The 18,111-nt window shown below is 49.5% G+C and overlaps 1 protein-coding gene across 2 annotated transcripts in view; it reads left to right on the forward strand.

Annotated features, from left to right (window-relative positions):
* Window positions 1-17,672, forward strand: part of CADM1 (cell adhesion molecule 1) — a 137,912-nt gene extending 120,240 nt beyond the window's left edge. For both annotated transcript variants that reach the window (XM_051812349.1, XM_051812350.1), the window contains exons 9-13: window positions 1,371-1,403; window positions 6,542-6,595; window positions 8,555-8,635; window positions 15,163-15,294; window positions 15,486-17,672. In XM_051812349.1, coding sequence (XP_051668309.1) covers window positions 1,371-1,403; window positions 6,542-6,595; window positions 8,555-8,635; window positions 15,163-15,294; window positions 15,486-15,604 — 419 coding nt within the window. In that variant the 3' untranslated portion in view covers window positions 15,605-17,672. The remainder of the gene's footprint in view (window positions 1-1,370; window positions 1,404-6,541; window positions 6,596-8,554; window positions 8,636-15,162; window positions 15,295-15,485) is intronic.
* Window positions 17,673-18,111: the final 439 nt, after the last annotated feature.

Here is an 18,111-nt window from a genome sequence, read left to right on the forward strand (position 1 = left end):
TCTGCTGGCAGTGAAAACAGGCTAATGATGGCTTGATAATCTCTTATGCAAATCTTGGTGCAGTTTGTTAAACTGTGCAGGGTTTATTTGTTTTGCTTCCATAATTAAAGCATGTAGACCTTGTATCTGTAAGTATTGTGTATTCCTTGTATGATTCCTGTCTTTGCTGCTGCTTCAGAAATTCAGCCCTGAGCTGTCCTCAGCTAAATTGCCAAGGAACGGGTCCTCCTCCTTTTTCCACTGCTGCCTCTGCCCGTGCAGGGAGCCCGTCCCCGGGTTCTCTGCCAGCATGTCACTGAGGGGAAACGCCGCTGTGAATTGTCTGTCGTTGCTACAAAACCCAAGCTCTGGGCTGCTGTGCAGGGGTGCTCAGTGGAGCCTTCTCTGTGCTCACTCACACGGTTTTACTCACTCAAACATTGCACCGAACCCGGGCAGGTTGTGCCAAGCCTGGCCTGTGCTGTTGGCTCCAGGGACGTCCGTGACACGGTCTGAGGAGCCAGCCCACTCCAGCCAATGACCCCAGCTCCAACAGCTAAATAAGCCAGTGAATTTTGGTAACATGGATAAATATAATTTAGACCTATTGGTGTGGAGGAAATAACTGTCAGGAAAAGACTGCAGACTCGAGTCAGTCTTAAAAGCTGCCTGTTGCAAACACCTCAAAGAGACAAAGCATCTCTCCATCAGCAAGGCAGCAGCCCTCAAGAAATTCCCAGTGGGATTTAGCCTGAATGGAATAGAGTCAGCTTCAGACTAATGGCCAAGAAAACTTCAGGATATTTTAATTAGCTGAAGCTGTTAACCAGGTACCTGCTGCAGCAGGGGGACTGGTAACCTTTGTCTGCAATTGCCAGTTCTAGAACATTTTTTGTTGGAAGAATGGTGCATCATGCAGGTGGTGGCTGGGAAGGAGGAGGAGAGGGGGGAGCAGACCATTCCCCAGCCACAGGCCCTCTGGTGCGGGCAGTGTTTGAGTGAGTAACAGCGACGTGTCGAGCCTCGGCTCCTCGTCCTGCTCTGGAGCTTCTGTTTTGTCCCCGCCAACTAAAGCGTTGGTGTCGGTGTTCTCCCCTGTCTCCTGTTCCCCTGACTTTGCAACCACCAGTAATTGTTCTGGCAAGATCCTGGAAAAAGAGAAAAATTTACTGTTTTCCTCAGGCTCATAGCTTTTGAACTGGAGGCATGTCTTCTAAACAGTGCAACTCACTTCAAATGCTTTTTGCCTTTCATTTTATTATTGCTTGTCACGCAATGTTCTTTGAAAGCTTGCTCATATATTATCTGTTCCATTTTTTCCATTTTCCCTTTTTTTGCATGCTGTTCCTCCTGTTTCTTCCCTTCCTCCAATCCTCTGTTCCCGTGTGTAGACACAACGGCGACGACAGAACCGGCAGTTCACGGTTGGTATCACATTCCTGTTTATCTTATTTCTCAGCGCTGCTGAGTGGCAAGACAAGCCTGGGAAGGGGGAGCCAAAAAGGGAGCTGGAGTCTTCAAGGGAAAACCGTGTTTCAGGTGGACTCATCTCATAAATGCAACATGGGTTTTAAGGCTGGAAAGTCTTGTCTGCTCTTGTCATTTCTGCTGTGAGCTTCGCAGCCGGTCATCCTGTGCCAGGCAGGCCCCAAGCCCCATGGAAGTGAATCCAGGTCTGAGCAGTGCCAGGTGATTCTCCACCCATCGGCTGGGAGAATCACTTCACACGTGGGAGGTAAATCCGGCTTTTCAACATAGGAATTCAATTTTTTTTTTATTTTTATTTTAAATTTTTGAGCATTTTTCTTGCATTCTGAGTTAGTTTTTAAGACAGGACCTCCACTGGGTCTGCCGGTGTGGGGCAGCTTGGGGGGTTCTGGGATGCTCCACAGAGGAGCGCTCGCCTGGGAGGTCGGCAGTGAAGTTTGTGTTATTACACTGCAGAAGGAGATGGGGAAAACAAATAGCAACACTTTCCTCTCAGCATAGCAGTCTAGCAAAGTAACCCTTCTCGTCTGCTCGAGGCAGTCTAGCTAACAGCTTGACAGCTTCCCGAGCTTCCTCCATTCCCCAGCGAGCCTACGTACGCGCTGCAGGCTGGAAGTTGAGCATCTCGTTTTTTGGCACGAGCTCACTTTTCAGCTAAAGAACCAAAACCTCTGACAATTTTTAATTGCAGCTAACCATGTTGGACCTTGCTATTTTAGTTTCTTTTAACTCTGATAAATTAACTGGGTTTTTTTTACTGACATAAATCCATGGTGCAGTGTACCCAGTTTTCCTGCCTGCTCCCCTCAAGGTGTCACTTGGATGGGGGCAGAGGTGGACTGAGTGAAGCAATGGTTCAGTAGTGATGCCCCATGTCAAGAGAGGGGGGGTTTGTCCTTCATGTCTCAAGTAACTTACCTACTTGGATGCATTTTCCCACTTAGGGTAAAGATGGGAAGCTTTCAGGCACACGTGTGTTTTCTCTGCGTGACGACCTCCCTGTGTGTGTTAAATGTCCAGAGCCAATATTGGGAGGTTTGTGATTGATCCCTAAATTTGGGAAGGATCAGGCAGCCCCAGTGCCAGTATGATCTGACATCTTTTCTGGGTCTCTCAGCATCAGGAAAGGCTCAGTGTAGCCGTGCATTAGTCTCTGTGGTGAGGACAAGCCAGGCAGGCTCACTGGTGGCATGGGAGGCAGAGCCCTTACCTCCTTTTTCCTTGTCCTGGGGAAGCCATAAAAAGCCTGTTTTTAACTTGAGGATGACCTCTGAACCTCCCCTTTCTGTGAGGGGGATCACTGCTAAGGAGGTGGTCAGCTGAAATGACAACCCATCCCAGTCAAACGAGCTGCTACAAACTTTCCTGCCTTAAAACCAGCCAGTTTGTCCTGAATTTTCCCACGCTTGCCCTCGTGGGGTGCTTTTCCGGTGAAGACTCTGGATTTCTTTCCAAGCTTGTGTTGCTGGAGTGTGTATGGAGTATACCAGGTGTTTCTGTATGTTGGCCATTTGTTCTTTCCGATGTCCAATGGGAGTGAGCATGTCTGTGAATGACTAGAAATGCATGGGCATGAATACAGCCAAATGGATTTTCTCCAAAAACAATTTTAAATGAATTGGGGGAAGAAAAAAAAAGAAAACAAAACAAAAAAGGCAAAACCAAAAACCAACCAAAAAAAAGAGATTGCTAGCAAAGAAAACAGAATGTAAGGCCAGTGTGGAGCCAGCACAATGTTTCAATTGGGGAAAGGGGGTTTGAGCCATTTAAAGTTTTGGAGTGTATCCTAGAGGACTGGGGGGAAGGAGTCCTGTATGTGTGTGCATGTCCCAGTGGTAGCCAAGGCCCTGCCATTCCCGTTTCCTCCCGGAATGGAGTTGACGGCAGCGATGCATGAGTGACCTAACGCACGAACATTGTTAACTCTTTTGTTGAAAAATGAGAGCTTAACTGTGAATTTTCTGATGCACTTTCTCCTTTCTCTGCACTGTTCATTGCCAGAGCTCCAATAACAGCATGGTCATGGCCGGCAGGAAGGCTTGTGCACCCCACGAAGCCGGGGTTTCCCAGCTTCAGCCCTCCTCCCTCTCAGTGTGCCCCTGTGGGGTCAGGGTGCCAGCGAGGCTGAAATCACAGGTCCCACTGTTTGAGCTGGAAAATGGGCAGAGCTTGGTGGAGCCGGGAGCATCTGCACCTCTCAGCTGGGGGAGAAAGCGCTTTTTCTGCCATGCCCTTTTGCTTCTCCTCCCCTGCCCCTCTCCCCACCAAAATAAACAGGCCAGTTTTTAATGTCCTGGCCGCTGTTGTCCCTCGGTGGGCGGGAGAGTTCAGACATCGTGAGGTGCTGCCCTTTGTGGAGCCCCTCAGGTGAGACGCCCAGCTCACGTTTTGCCCCCTACACAAGCAGGACGTCTCCAAGCAGCCATGACCTTGGACACACTGAACATTTGCCCACTTTTTCCCAAATTTTCCCCTTGTCCTGTTGTAAGCAGAGAGCTTTAAGAGCTCGGAGTGATCTCCCAGGATGCAGGCGCTGCCGGCACAGGGTATTGCACTTGCAGCCCTGTCCGTCTGTCCAGCCATGGGGGGCTCAGAGCTGCTCCCCTCTTCCCCACCAAGGCAGGAACCAGGCGCTGCTGCCTCAGCACAGGCAGAATTTTTGCTCATCCTCGTGGAAAGGTAGGGTGAAAAAAACCTTCTCTGAAGCTGGCAAAGCAGGAAGCCTGGAGTGAAGGTTAAAATAATGAAAACACCCCCGTTGCGAATGAAGAGCGACGAGAAAATACCTTGCCCATAATGCAGCAGGTAAATTATTTTACAGGCTGGAAATTCTTACCCAAAGGCCCATGTGGGATTTTAATTGTGGCCTTAACAGGGTTTGGTACAAGAACAGGTAACACTACTGTGTTACGCTCTTTTTGGGTTTTTTGATAGCTCAGTCACTGAAAATGGGTTTTGCTTGGCTGCAGCCTGAGCCTGGCCGTGCCCCGGTGCCGGCTGCTCGCACACCTTGACAGGTGCTACGGGAAAAGCCTCGGAGCTTTCTGCATTGCCATTATGCTCTGCCCGTCCAGCCGCCTTGTTCCCTCTTGGAAATGCCCTACTTAAAAGTACAGCTAATAGTAAATACGTTCCTCAATATATTTTACAGATCCCGTCCTCGGGGCGGTTGAATAAAACATCACAGCGCTGTCTGCGCCCGCTGCGGGTCTGCGCGGCACCACAGAGCGCCGCATGAAACGGAATCCCTAATTGCTTATTTAGAGCCTGAGACGGGAGAGAAATTGGCTTTTCCTTAAAAAACAGAGGTAGTGTGGGAGCCCATAGAAATCTAAATAGAGCCGGGGTGCCAGTGTCCTCGTGCGGGTGCCCGGTCAGGCTGAGGACGCGCTCGCTGTGCCAGCTGCACCCACCAAGGATTTATCATTTCCAGGGAAATGGAGCCTAGTGAAAAGTTCCCTTTTATTTATCTAGCAGGAGTAGTGGCAGACTTTCAATTCATCCCCTCAGAAGTGAAAAGGAGGGGCTTTAGTAGCCGATATGAAAGTTTAATGAGAAAAATCAAGAAGTAATTTGCCACCTATTTAAATGCCTCACAACAGGTTTTAACACCAGTCGGTGGCATTTGTGAGTGTCCCAGGTGCAGAGAGAAACTGAATTGTGGAATTGTTGCACATTTTCTTTTGAAAAGGTTTTTTCTTTTTTTTTTTTTTTTTTTTTGCTTCATAAAAAATGCAACATTGCCCTTTTTCATTAGTGAGAAAATGTAGTTCCTTTAAAAGGGAAGGGAAGGCTCTACAGAAGCAATTTTGGAGAGAGAAAAGTTGAAGGGCTCCTCTGCTGAGTGCAGCTTTGCATGGCCCATGCTTCTGTGAGTCAACTGTCATATTTATAGATTGTTCATAGAAAAAAGGCTCCTGAAAATCTGGAAAAGGCTCCCTGAAACCCAAGAATGGCACACAAACAAATTTCCTGCTATTAATCTAAATGGCTTCCCACTTCAGAAGGTAATTCTAATGTAGATTCCAGGTGACGTATTTAAAAACCAGTCACTGAAAATTAGTTTTATTTTTAAGGAGCAATACATATATATGTATTGCTGCTCAGCAGTGGGGCCAGTCTGCACGTTGACCATACTGCACTCACAGCTTTCCTGCTTCACACAAGCACTGGTAGCAGTCTGTGAGCTGACAATTCCAGGCTCCCCAGGGCCCAGGGATGGGGGATCTCTTCATGGGAGTTTTTTTTCTTCACTTATGCATTTGCTTTAGCAGCCAGCAGCAAGAGTGAGCCCACAGGGTAATGCTGCCCCACCCCTCCTTTCAGTAGGTGTGGGTGGTCTCCAGGCTCTGGTTTGCCCTGTGACCAGTGCTGAGATGTCCACCCAAGGGACTGCTCTGCCTGCAGACCCTGGCACTTCCTCAAACTCCCAAACAAACAGCACTAACACCCTCACAGACAGCGCTGGCTGCCTGTGGTGGCCATGACTGCATGCTTCCCTGACTGTTCTGTGAGCTTGGAGCACAGATGCTTTGCCCATAAACCCATCACATTTGGGCAAATGAACAAAAGCTGGTTTTGCCTGATGGTTTGGCAGAGGACACAGCCCACAGCCTGCAGAGGTGCCCTGCGGCCATGAAACAGGGGGCTCAATATTCATCTTCACTCACTGATAAACGGCCGGGCTTGTCACCACCACCAAAACCAATTGGATGGGGTGCAAAATTGGAAGAAAGTTTTCCATGGCTCTGTGTATGGCAGGACCGAAATCGGCCTGGACTAAATTGGGAAGTTGCCCAAGCCAGAGTTTGGGGGCTCTGCATGCTGTTATGAGTGAGTGGTCTCGATGCCATGTCTCGTGTGCCAACAGTGTAGAGCGAGGAGCGTTTCTGTCTGTAATAAAGGCCACGATTGCACTCGTGTCACACGACGGCTCTGCCCACACCAGCAGACGGTGGCGAGTGACTGATGCATTCTCTTTTTCCCCCCAAGAAATTCATCCTCAGTTCTTAAGTGTGTTGTTTTTTGTCGCTTGAGAAACGCAGAGAAAAACGAGTTTGTTTTTACTTGTAAGGCTTTACTCAGTTGCCCAATTCGGCCGAGGAGCTGGACTATGGGGATCTCTCAGGTAAGGGCTAGTCCGTAGGTAACCCGCTGCTCTCCTTCGCTAGACACTGGTTCCACTCTGATTTCTGCATCTTGGCCGTGTTGCATTGTGCAGTCGCTGTGGCGCAGCCATTCTCCCCACGCTCTCACAGCTTGGATGTGCTCTCCTTTCTGTTGGGGTTTTCCTTCCTTTTTTTTGGTTTTGGCACCCATTTCTGTGTGGCACCCTCGGGGCGGGAGGTGCAGGGCGCCGAGGCCAACCATTGCGGTTCCCTCCCAGCTGGGATTTTTTGAGCACTGATTTGGAGACCGGTTGAGTTGAATCTTTGCTTGTAAAACACTCAACTCTGTCATATTCTGTGAAACCACCCTAGAAACGGGCGGCCGGCATTAACCCTCGGCTGCTCAGAGATTCCTCGGTGTACGAACATCAGGCTGGGGGTAAACCAGAGGTGATTGTTTTATCAGCGAGGCAAAACCAAGTAAATGGTTCAACCTTTTTTTTTTTTATCCACACTGGACTGGAAGGGGCATAAAAGCATCCCCATGGCTGGTCCTTGCCAATCAGTGGTGATCCAGATTGAAGCACAACAGCATCTTCAGTGGATGCATCTGGTATATTCAGAACAGGGCCTGTACCAGGGGTACAAACCTGAAATCTCTGTTCTTCATGCTTTCCTATAGAAATCCACCCAATTTTTTTGCTCCCACTTGCAAAGCATCCCTGCAGACTCATCATACCTGCCAGGCTCTGAGGCTGCATGTGGCCACTCCAACACAGGGTGCAGAATCTCGGCCATAAGGCAGGAGCAGCCCTTTGTCCCTCTGGGAGGAGTCTGCCCAGGGGGGTTGTGGCTCATTGCTGTTCCCTTCAGGGGTTCCAGCATGGAGGAAAAAATAACCCCAAAAAAAGCAAACACCTGAGTCCTCATTCTGTCAAATAGGTGCTTCCCTTTCACCCAGTCAAATCAGGAGCATCCCATCCTGTCAGCCACTACTAGTGTGCTTTGGTCAAGAGGTCAGAAAGGATGGATTTGTTCCTGGTGTGTTTTAACCCTGAGCAATGCTAACAATTATTGCTGTGGGCCCAGTCCAGATCCCGTAGGTAAGACACAGCAGGGCTCCTGAACATCCCTGAGGGGATGGGGAATAATTGTTTTGCTCTGATAAACTTTTTTACTTTTCAAAATTGTATTTTTTAAGGAAAAATACACCATTTGGTGAATGAAGAGAACAGGAAACAGTTCCACAAAGGAATTGCCCAAAATTGGTGTCTGCTCTGCAACCTGCCCTTCCCAGCAGTGCCAGTCTCTGCAACCTGTGCTGAGGCTGCAGAGTGCTTGCACTGCCCAGAGGGGCTCACACCTTTCCCAGAGCACACAGCTCAGTGTTGTCCTTGTTCTGAATCTGGAAGGGAAGCCAAAATTTCCCCCAGCTTATAGGAATGCAGCACAGACAGAGCCACTGCCACAGTGAGTGCCCTTTGTGCACTGCTGAACGTCCATTTTGGAGCATCTGTTTGGCTACTGATTGAATTTTTTTTTCCTAAGAATTTCAGAATTTTGCTTGTTGCTCTCGGTCACTCCTGTCTGCCCAAAGGGCAATCATTCCTGGTCAGGTGTGGCCAGGATCATACCTCGTCAGGTATTGGGGGGCACTAGAGAGAGAGCCCTGGGTCGTTCTCTGCTGCAAACTGAGCAGTCTCCATCCTGTAACCCCTGCTCAGAGTGCTGGGAAACTGAAACCAGGTCCCATTTTTGGCCCCAGGTCAGCACATTTGTGCTCTCAGACGGGTGGTCCAGGTGAGTGCTGGAGCTGAGCTTTCCATCGGGAACGCCGCCCTCTGCTCCGGCGGGAGTGGGCAGGGGGAGCCCTGGGGACTGTCCTGTGGGATGCAGGGCGTGTGCCCACCCCACGGGAGACCGTGGTGTGGCGGGCACAGAGCTGCTGCTGTGTTTGCTCAGTGTGCTGTTCCTTCCAGGTACTCCTGTCCCGCTAACAGCTTCAACGGAGGCTCTGCCGACCGTGCAATTAAGTAATGCATCCCTTGCCTTCCAGCCAGGTAGCCTGAGTCCAGAGCCGTCCTGCTCTTCCTGGCCGAGCTCTGTGTGTCCGTGCCTCTTGCAATCCTCCTCTTGTTCCTCACATCCCAAGCCCTCAGGGTGCAGAGAGGGCTGGCCTCGCACCCCAGTTCCTTATTGCAGCCCAGTGCAGTCCGACAGGCAGGATTCCTGCAGCACTGAACCGTGAGGGCAAACCACTGAGAGCGAGAGAGAGAGAGAGAGAGAGAGTGTGTGCGTGTGTGTACCTGCATGTGCACACGGATGTATGTGTGTGTGTGTACCTGCACACACACACATGTACAGACTGTGTGTGTACCTGCACATGCACACAGATTAATGTGTGTGTGTGTACCTGCACATGCACACAGATTAATGTGTGTGTGTGTACCTGCACACGCACACACGTACAGACTGTGGTTGGGGGGGTGGTACCTGCACAGGCACACAGGTACAGATGTGTGTGTGTGTGTGTGTGTCAGTGCTCCTGCTCTCCTCCAGAGCGTTGGTACCTCCTGTAAAACAGGGAACGGTCACGACAGCCCCACGTAGCCTCCACATCAGGCTGGATTACCTGATCCAAACCTGATCAGCACCTTTGCAGAGGGGGTGCTGGGGGATCCATTGCTGCTGACTGTGAGCAAGGCTCCCTTTCCCAGCAGAGGATCCCCGGGAGCAGCGCTGGGCACTGCCAGGGTGAGCACAACCCTTCAAACAAGGCACGTTATTTTTCATGAAGCGATCCTGAAATGGGTCGCTGAAGGGGGAGCTTATTGATTGAAGAAGGATGAACTCAAATTTCTCTGGCTTAAATTAGACCAAATTCAATTAAGATACGACAGGCAGGTTAACGCTGCTCTTTAATAGCCCCTCAGTAAATTAGAGGAGGGGTTGTCCGCTCCACGCCACACTGTGGGAAAGAATAACATTATTGCTCATCCTGTCACACACAGGCAGTGATTTCTGTCCTCCCACATCGTGGCTAAGTGTTCATGGAATAACAACAACCTGTTCTTCCACCAGCACCCCCTCCAAGCCCTACCTTTAGTGCTGCTTCATCATTTCAAAAACTTCATTCCACAAAAGAATTGACCCCAAGTGCAGTGGGGAGATGTCAGTGCAATCCTCACGTTTCCTACCTCGAGGAAAAAGGGATAGTTGGCTAACCAGGTTTTTCAGAAGTGCCCAAGTGACTTAGGGCCATTAGCATCCACATGATGACCTGTGGGAGCTTCAGTCAGGTTGGTGTGATAATCATTTAATAAACTAAGTAATAACCAGAGTTAGAAGAGATGACTAAGTTAGGAATTCTTCAAAGCCATTGGCATAGGTTTCCTTTCCCCTGCACCTCTGGGAAGCTCAGGAGCTGTCAGTGGGTTCACTGTCTATAAACTTGAGCATGTGCACACACACAAGTTAAGCCCACACTGTCCAATGTCAGGAGTTTGACATTAATTTTCACCCAGAAATAGAAGGTAAATTTTTGTGAGAGTGCAGCAGTAAATCCCAATATGCCAAAATTAACGTATAAACTACATTTCCACAGAAATCTTCTTCTGTTCTCTGCTTTTACAGCAACAATGTGCATAGGGGAGGGTCAGGGTGGTCCAGAGATAGCCCAAAATGTTGCAGAGGATTGGGCTACAGAATGCAAAGGCTGAGGGAGGTGAGGAGGTGGGAGAGGAGACTGGAGCACCACGCAGCAGGGGCTGCATAAAACCTGGGCTTTCCCACACCCCAGCAGGACAGGCTGTGTCTCCCAGTGCTGCTTTTGCTCCACACCTCTGGCACAGAGTGGAGGAGAATGTAGTCAGCTGGAGAGGGTGCTGGGGCACCCGGGGAGGGACACTGTGTGAAGCAGCAATGGCAGGACCGGTGCCAGCGGCTCAGGGGGGCCGGTGCCAGCTCACCCCAGCTGTGGGAGTTGCTGGAAGGAGCTGCTGCCTTCAGGTGCTCCAGGATGCTCGTGGGTGCAGAGGGTTCCTGTCACCAAGGTGAGCCCAAACCTGCTGCTTCAAGCCCCACGGGACCCACTGCTGAGAGCGTGGGGAGCGCTGAAGGTAAATACGAGGTGGTGTGACCCAAATAGGTCTGAAGCTGTTGGTGTGGGTGTAAATGAGATTTAAAATACAGGCAGCCAGGTCCAATCCAGTCTTGCTTTTAGTCTGGAGAAGCTGCTGCTGACAGAGTGGAATATCCTTAGATACATCTATATTTAAAACCTCGTTAAAATGGAATTGAGTGGAACTTTTTATTGAGAAGTTGGGAGCAGGAAAGTCTTTCCTCTGCTAAAGCTCAGTGTAAGTGCTGGCCCAGACTGTCAGGGTGTTGCCATTACCATCACCAGTATTTTTCTTGAGAGCCCACAGAAAGCTGGTTTTAGCAATTACATTGGCAGAAATTTTAGAAAACTGGAGATCATAAATACATTTATTTTTTTAAAAGGGTCTCCCCCAAAGCCCTCATAGCTGAAAACCTGCAGGTTTGAATCACAGATGTTGGTTGTCAGTACTTAGGTGGACAATCCCCAGCTCAGCATCTGCTCTGTGCTGCTCCTGGCCCTTGGAATTAGTTCCTTAGTTTGTTGATGAGTAGGAACCAGCCCCACATCCTTTTCTTTCCTGTCTACATGCTGTTTGCTGAACTGCACTTTTTGTTTAAAGGAAAACTTCAGGGTTCCCATTCCAGAGGTATAATCACTATTTTGTTGATTACATGAGCAGTTGGTTAAAATAATCAGCAAAAATTAATTTAAAGCTACCTAAGTCTCTTCCTGCCCACCCCCAGAAGGGGTCCCACAGTGCTCCTGTGCTGTGCAGTGGTTTTGCTCAGTGCTGCATCCCACAGAACCCTGGCATCCCCTGATGTGGGCCACAGCCCTGCCAGCCCTTCAGGGAAGGCAGCACAGCACTTGAAAAGAAAAAATTGATTTTTTTTCCTGCTTGAGCTCAGTTCTGGCAGGTGGATTGTACCATTACCACTGCAGTTTTCCTTTAAGGTGCTTTGGTGCCAAGCAAAGCATCGACCCAAAAACAGTTCAGCTGAGGTGCACTGTAGCTGCAGAGTAGCTCCAAGGGGGGCATGTTGGTGAGAACATGCCATGATGTCTGTCCCTTCTGTGCCCTTCCCTCCCTCCTTCTACCCCCACCCACAAAAACCCACAAGCAAACCCAAACCAAAACCATAATAGGAAGATTCCTGACGATTTGCTGGAGAGACCAGGATCCAGCTTGCTCCAATATATATTAACATCCTAATGGGAAAGCTCTGCATGTATACATTTACTGCGCCCTGACAAGAGGGAATTAAATGTCAGAAGGATTTGTAGCATCTGTAATTGAATTGGTGCTGAGAAAAGCAAATCTTGAGGAAGAATAACATATTAGGATTAGCAAATAATGTGGCATTTTGTCAGTTCCTGCCATCTCGGCTGTTCCCTCTTCAGCAATAAAGTTGTGATTTCTGGTTTAATCAGAGATAGGAGGCAGGAATAGCTTGGGTGAATTGGAGACAGCATTTAAAGCAGATTCTGGTTGTTAAGGTCAAGTCTCTCCTGGGCACAAATTTGAGGAATTATTCCTTGCTCCATAGACCTGACACTTTGTTAATTAGCAGTGAAATAGCGAGGGGCAGGATGTGGAGAGGCTGTTCCTGTGCTGGCTGTTCCTGTGCTCAGACGGGTTTGCTGGGAGCAGTGTCGGAATTGCTGGTGGTGGAGTTGGGCTCTGCTGTGCCCGCGGTGCTGGCAGGCAGAGCTCGTGGTGATGGGTCACACCGTTGGAGCGTGTGAGGTCTGAGGAGGTGCTGGAGGCAGGGAGAGGAGCTGCTGCAGGAGGAATGTTTTAGGTCATGTGTGAGCTTGAGGATGTGTTTAGCCACGTGCATAACAGTGTGAACTTGGGGCTGGCACCTCGCAGGGGTCTTCTTTAACAGACATAATTGAGGAAAACAGCCCTGCATGTCCCAGGAGACCAACTCATAGCTAACAAACTGTGCTGAGCAGAACTGCCAGCCAGGTTTTAGGCCGAAGTCCCTTCTCAGGGGAACCTTCTCTCCGTGCTCTCGGTGTGATGCCGTGCTAAGGGAAGACCTGAGGGATGTGTTGGGCATGAGGCTTTGGCACAGCCCCTGTCTCTGTGGTGGTGGGTCGGTGTGACAGCGTGGAAGCCGCCACTGCCAGCAGGAGCTCACCACGGCTTCGTCTTTCCAGAACTTTAATTTATGGTGATGAAGAAAAAATGCCTCTTGATGCAAAATCCTGCTGGAAGCACATTACAGAGCCATAACTCAGTGTGTTTATGCCCCTCAGCTGTTCCAGATGTCAACAAGCCACTCATCTGCCCAGGCTGGGATGCTGCTGGCTGCGCCGAGTGCAGCCGAGCGGAACTGGGTGCAAAGTTTCTAAAAAAAAAAATAAGAAAAAAACGGAATTCAGCGTGCCTAAAGCAGCTGCTCCAGCAGATGAGCCAGTTGAGTTGCTGTGCAGAGGCCGGATTAGCTGAGCTGCAGCAGTGGTGGGAAGGCTGTGTCAGAGCGGGAGCTCCCGGGATGCCCAGGGTGGCCGGTTTTCCCCCTGCTGCCATCCTGGGCAGGCAGCAGAACCTGTGCCTGGGCGAGGGGGTCAGCTTGACACCCCACAGTGCCTCTGTGGGCACCTTTCCCATGGGCCTGCGGGGATGCTTGGCCGCTCACCAGAGCAGCAGACACTGGAAGCCATCACAGCACGGTCTGTTCCCACTGCAGGTGAGACAGAAGGTTCCCCTTTGCCTTGCTTTTGGATTCCTTGGCACAGTCTCTCCACAGGGCCATGGCACGTGGCAGCAAAAGTTTTTGATTTGCAGGGGAATCTTTTTTGGCCACAGTTTTTAGCTGGTTTTAGCTTCTCAGCCAAGCTGGTAGAAGGGGCTCCCTACTCCATGGTGTCCCTCGCCGTGCCCTGGCTCAGCCCAGCATCCCCCTGCCTGCACTGGAGCTCCTGCTCTCGAGAGGTTACTCGAAGGGGCTTTTTTTCTTAAATTGTTTTAATTAAAAGGCGCTTTATGGTGCTCTGGGTCCCAGATTATTTACTTGGGTCCCTCAGTCCTTAATCTTGGAGCAGAATTGGAAATATCGATAGAAAGTGTAAATCCCAGCTGCTGCTCGAAAGCTTTGTATCAGGTCTCGGCTCAAAAGAGCCCCATTACCTTCAGCTGTCACGGATCTGTACGCTTGATCGATAAACTTCAAATATTATTAGAGGTGGAGGCTTCAGAGATTTGCTCTGTTCTTTGGAGGGAGACGGAGATAAATCTTTCTTAAAAATTGACTTGCATTTGCTCTCTCAGTCGTCCTGGCAAAACGCATTTCTCCGAGGTGTCCAGGCAGGCGCAGGCAGGACAGATTTATGGGCCATGTGCTTCTTGTAGTGAAAGATTTAAATGGTAAATCCTTCACATATGACTTCACAAATCATGTAAAGTTAAAAGATTTTTACCGTTTCTGTTGCTGCTGTGCTTAAATTGTAAGGTATGGCCAGTAAATCATTTTAATGGAGGTGTCGCGCTTGACTCACTAAAAAAAAGAGACAATGGTTTAGCTTCTATTCCAAAATGTTAATGTATTAATCAGCGGGAGAATAATTGTTTTTTACTGCGTTATAAATCTCAGTTGCCATTAGGATTGCAGCGAGGGTTGATGTAGCTGCGTTCTTAAATTAAAATTGTTTACACTGCTATACATTCATTTTACATGGCCATAGCTCATCCGGGGTTCATTCCGGAGCTGTTCCTCCGCCACATCAGTCATCCCTCTCTCCCGGGTGACGGCGTCTCGAGGGAGAGGCGCTTCTGAAAGGAAACTAATTGTGTGGTGAGGAGTTAAATAAACGCAGTAAAGCAGTCGGAGGCACCGTTCAGTTACTGTTCACTGCTGGCCTCAGAGTCACTGTTACAGTTTGGGTCAAGAGTGTCGTGTCCTCATGGGCTGCATCAAACAGCAAAGGTGGTGGTTAATGGTGGAACCCAGATGAGTCGGGGCAGAGGATGGTTGTAAACAGATTTTCTGTGCTGGGTGGACTGGGTTTAGGGCAAGGAGTGTTTTGGGCTGAAGTTGAAATATTTTCAACAGGGCACTCGTTAATGACATTTCTCAGAGCTAAATATTAATACTCCCGTACTGCACTGCTCTTCCCTATGCCCCACCCGCAAGGGAGGCTGAAATTTGGGGAGCACTGTGGGGAAGTTCCCCAGAGCAGGTCCCCACCGATGACTCCGTGTGCCCTCCCTCCCCTCTCCCAGCTGTCTCCCACGTGTGTAGTTGTAGTGCTGCTGCTTTTAGCGGAAAACACCTCACAAGTCGAGCTGCCAGATCAGTTCGGCTCCGGACGAAGTTCCTCTGCCTGAACTCATCTGTCTAGTTAGCTCCGTGCTTCACCCCTGCTCCTCTGGAGAGCCCGAGGGCAGCTCTTCCTGTCCTGGGAGCAGCTGCCGCCAGACCTGCCGAGAGCATCGTCGTAAATCCCCAACTCTTATTCCTCTTCTGATCTCGACAGATTCCCGCGCGGGTGAGGAGGGGGCGATTCGGAGCGTGGACCACGCCGTGGTTGGCGGCGTCGTTGCCGTCGTTGTCTTCGCGATGCTTTGCCTACTCATCATTTTAGGGCGATATTTTGCCAGACATAAAGGTAAGACAGAGACTGAAACTGGAGCGTGAGAGGCCTGGCACGTGTGTCCCCTCCCTCATCAGGTTGTGCTGTCTGATGCAACAGACCCCCCAGTTTCTCTCCCAGTGGCATTTTTGTTTCCTTCATCAGTCTCTCCCTCGGCACCGTGCCGGGACTCAGGAGGAGTCACAGAGCCTCCTCTTCCCTTGCAGGTACATACTTCACTCATGAAGCCAAAGGAGCAGATGATGCGGCCGACGCAGACACAGCCATCATCAACGCAGAGGGGGGACAAAACAACTCCGAGGAAAAGAAAGAGTACTTCATCTAGAGCAGCCTTGGTTCCCATGAGGTGTCCAACCGTGGACGGTTACTACTGGCCCTATTTAAACGCTACAGAGACAGTGATCTTGGAAGTTGCAACCAGCTTGTGTCTTTTTTTTTTTAAGGAAAAAAAAGCAAATGGGTGGAGAGCGGTGAGGCCGGGAGGGTCCGGGATTCGCTGTGTAAAAATATTCCTCGTAAAGTACACTCTGCTGTTCGACACCTCAGTTCGTTTGGGTTTTCTTTTTTTGGCCAAGTCCAGCTTGGATTTAGTTTAGTGAAGTCATTTGCAGAAGATTCTGTGCCTTGTTTAATTTCTGTTCGTTCGGGTCGGGGGGAGGCTGGGAAGAAGAGGGGCTTCTGTGCGTTAGTTCCCTTCGGGTTTCTGTGGCTCTTCGTTTCCCCTTTCCTGTTTCTGGAGTTGCCAGCTGGAACCCCGTGGAGTAGGTGCGTTTCTCTGAAGGTGTTTCCCCTTTTTTCTCTTCACCGGTTTCCGTTCAGAACTCGAGCTCATCGGAGGAGAACCAGCACATTTTAGATGCGTAGTTTGCAGTTCAGTGTGCCCGTGTCCCGTTCCCCTGTCACCGTCAAGGCTCGGGTAACACCCCCCGAGCCCCTCTTTGTGGCTGTTTCAGGTGCTTTCAATGGTGGCGGCTGGGAAATGGGCTGGAGCTCGGCAGAGGTGCTGCTCGGCCACGGGGACGCAGGAGTGGGCTCCTTGCTGGGCAGGCAGAGCCTTCCCGGGCGCAGGGGCATCTCCTCATCCTCTCCTGCTCGGCAGCCGCAGGGGCAGCAGGTAAAGCCCCTCTGATGTGTGAGCCCAGACCTGGAGAGCAGCTGGATGAACAAAACTGCCTTTTTTTCTACCCGCTAAGTAAAATGTGGGAATTCGCGTTAACACGAGCGTGCTAATGACCACTAAAGCCATAGGTGCACGGGAGACTCTGGCTCAGTCGGAATCAGAAGCGGCAGGTAGCAAACCGCAGCGGGAGGACGGTATAAAGTTATAGATGCTGACTTTTTTTTGGTGAGTAATCATGGATTTCGAGCGATACTTTTTTTAATTGTGTTTACGTGGCAAATGTATCTGATTTATTTAAGGGAAGCATTAATCTTAGCGTCAGGTTTTGGGGACTTTTTAGGGGTTTTCGGGGCGGGGGGGGGCCTTTTTGTGCGTTCATTTTTTAATTGTTGTTTTTGGTAGGATCATTACAGTGCGGGATTCCTTTGGGAACGGGGCGGGGCCTGACGCAGCGAGCGAGCCCGTTCCCGGGCAGTATTCCGTCTTTCCCCTTCTCTTCACGAGCAGAACCTCGCGAAATGCCCTTTTTTCCCGAGCAGATTTTGCCGAGCGCAGCTCTGTCCTGAGCCCTCAGCACCATTGCCAAACCCCATCGCGGTGAGAAGCAGCCAGGCCGGGGCCGGGGGCTCCGTGGCCCGGCGGTGGCGGGACGGGACGGGCATCCTGGCCTTGAGCAGCCCATCTTTGTTTGGAAGTGTACCGTAGTGCAGTGTTACCGATGTAACTTTGACTTACAATGTTGACATGTCTCAGGTTCATGTGTTTGATTGGTGTTTTCCGTCTCAGGTAGATTGCAAAAATTTCGGCCCCACGCATTGGAAAAAAAATGGAAAAAAAAAAAACCCACATAAAAACAGGAGAAAAAAACCAGGAAAATATGAATTTTAGTTGTATATCGGTTTATGTATTTTTTCTTCAGTATACAGTGCACTGTTGAAATGTATTGTTGAGTATTACTTTGTACAGCTTTAGATCATTAGGATTTTGAAGCGTGAAGAAAGAACAACCTTGTTTAAAGGAGGATCACAAATGAAGGACGCGAAACTGATGATAAACAACCTTGTTCTTTATTTACCCGGCCTTTTTATTTTTTCCCCTTAGGCCAGTTCTGTTTTAAGGTGTCCATGGAAGATGTTACAGTGTAAGAAAATACATATCCATCTGTTCCCATTCACATTTTGTATTGGTTCATGTATCCCATTTTTACAAAGGAAAAGAAGTACTATAAAAATATCTGTCTTCTTAATAAAAAAAAATTAATGTTACAAAACTAGATCTTGTTTTGAACTCTTTATCCCTGGCTGTCACAGAGACCACCATCAGAGCTCACCCACCGACGTGGGCAGAAGGAGCTGGTGCTGGGCAGGTAACACCCAGCACTGCCTGGAGCAAGAGCAGTTAAACCTGATGCACTGAAGCTGCGTTAAATATAGAGTAGATTTCACAAGTTTCTTGTTTATAGTTGCTGAATTGTTTTATTTGGGGAGTATTTACGTGGAGAAAATTGATCTGTCACTGATATTCCAACCTTCCCGAGCTGGGGAAGGTTGGTACACAAGCTTTAAATAGCAGACATGTCTAAATCCTGCCGTGGAAGGTGAGTGTTGAAATGTGTGACCTCCTTTGCCCTGTTCCCATCTCCCATTCAGTTCTGGTGCTGCCAGATTTTCTTAAAAGTGCTTGGGATTTCCAAACTGCAGCACACCATGTCT

Source organism: Manacus candei, unplaced genomic scaffold, assembly GCF_025592945.1.
Source record: "Manacus candei isolate 608988 ecotype Guabito, Panama unplaced genomic scaffold, ASM2559294v1 h1tg000086l, whole genome shotgun sequence".
Taxonomy (NCBI): Eukaryota; Metazoa; Chordata; class Aves; order Passeriformes; family Pipridae; genus Manacus; species Manacus candei.